The sequence below is a fragment of the Penaeus monodon genome, chromosome 21 (assembly GCF_015228065.2).
Source record: "Penaeus monodon isolate SGIC_2016 chromosome 21, NSTDA_Pmon_1, whole genome shotgun sequence".
Taxonomy (NCBI): domain Eukaryota; kingdom Metazoa; phylum Arthropoda; class Malacostraca; order Decapoda; family Penaeidae; genus Penaeus; species Penaeus monodon.
In genome coordinates, this window is record NC_051406.1 from 28,606,283 (window position 1) to 28,607,064 (window position 782).

At 36.3% G+C, this 782-nt stretch overlaps 1 protein-coding gene across 2 annotated transcripts in view; it reads left to right on the top strand.

Annotated features, from left to right (window-relative positions):
- LOC119586411 (rho guanine nucleotide exchange factor 7-like) overlaps positions 1-782 on the top strand; it is a gene marked incomplete at both ends in the record, with an annotated part of 85,656 nt that overhangs the window by 29,135 nt on the left and 55,739 nt on the right. For both annotated transcript variants that reach the window (XM_037935133.1, XM_037935134.1), the window contains 1 exon segment: positions 513-609. In XM_037935133.1, coding sequence (XP_037791061.1) covers positions 513-609 — 97 coding nt within the window.

Below are 782 nucleotides of genomic sequence, written 5' to 3' on the forward strand. Positions count from 1 at the left end.
CCCAAGTGGGATTGCTTTAACTTAATTATATTTATTATAGATAATGGAGGTGATCATATGTTTCCTGTGAATCAGCTTGTAAATATTCAGCATAATCTTGAAAAATGGCTTGTTGAACAGTGGTCCCCTGTCTGTCTGATAGCAGTACAAATGTTAGCAGAAAAAGTGCTAGTGTGATAGGGCCTTTCATAAAAACTCATAAAAATATGACTGGTGTGTCTATGTCAATTGGACTTCCTGATTCCAGATAACCCAAACACAGAAAGAAGTTCCTATAATCACAGGGTTGAAGGTGTAAAGTATATTAACACTTGCTATAATTGTATTTTGATGTGTTGAATGTTTGGATGTTCTTTCTTATTTATGGATCTGAAGAATATAGAAGGTTCAAGGACGTGTCCCTTTTTTAAATTTAATTTTGGAGTAAATTAATTGTAAGAATATTTGAAATGCTTATTACTTTCCCCCATATGAAAATACAGTACATAAAGTAATTTATTTTTCCATCTTAGGTTTGGAGCATGTCTTGTCTTCGGCCATCTCCACCCTTACGTCCTGGACTTTCACCTCGTGATGACAAAAGAAGCCAACGGCATACAAAACGGAAAGGTAAGTAGAAAGTGGGGAATTGCATAAAACTCTAAAAGATAGTACATGACAATGTATGTCTCAGTTCCATAGATGCTAGGTAAGGTATAAGGTCACCCAGGAGACTTAAGACCAATCTAATGTCTGCCAGACAATCATACATGTGTGGCTTGGAGACCAGGCCCACACAAACA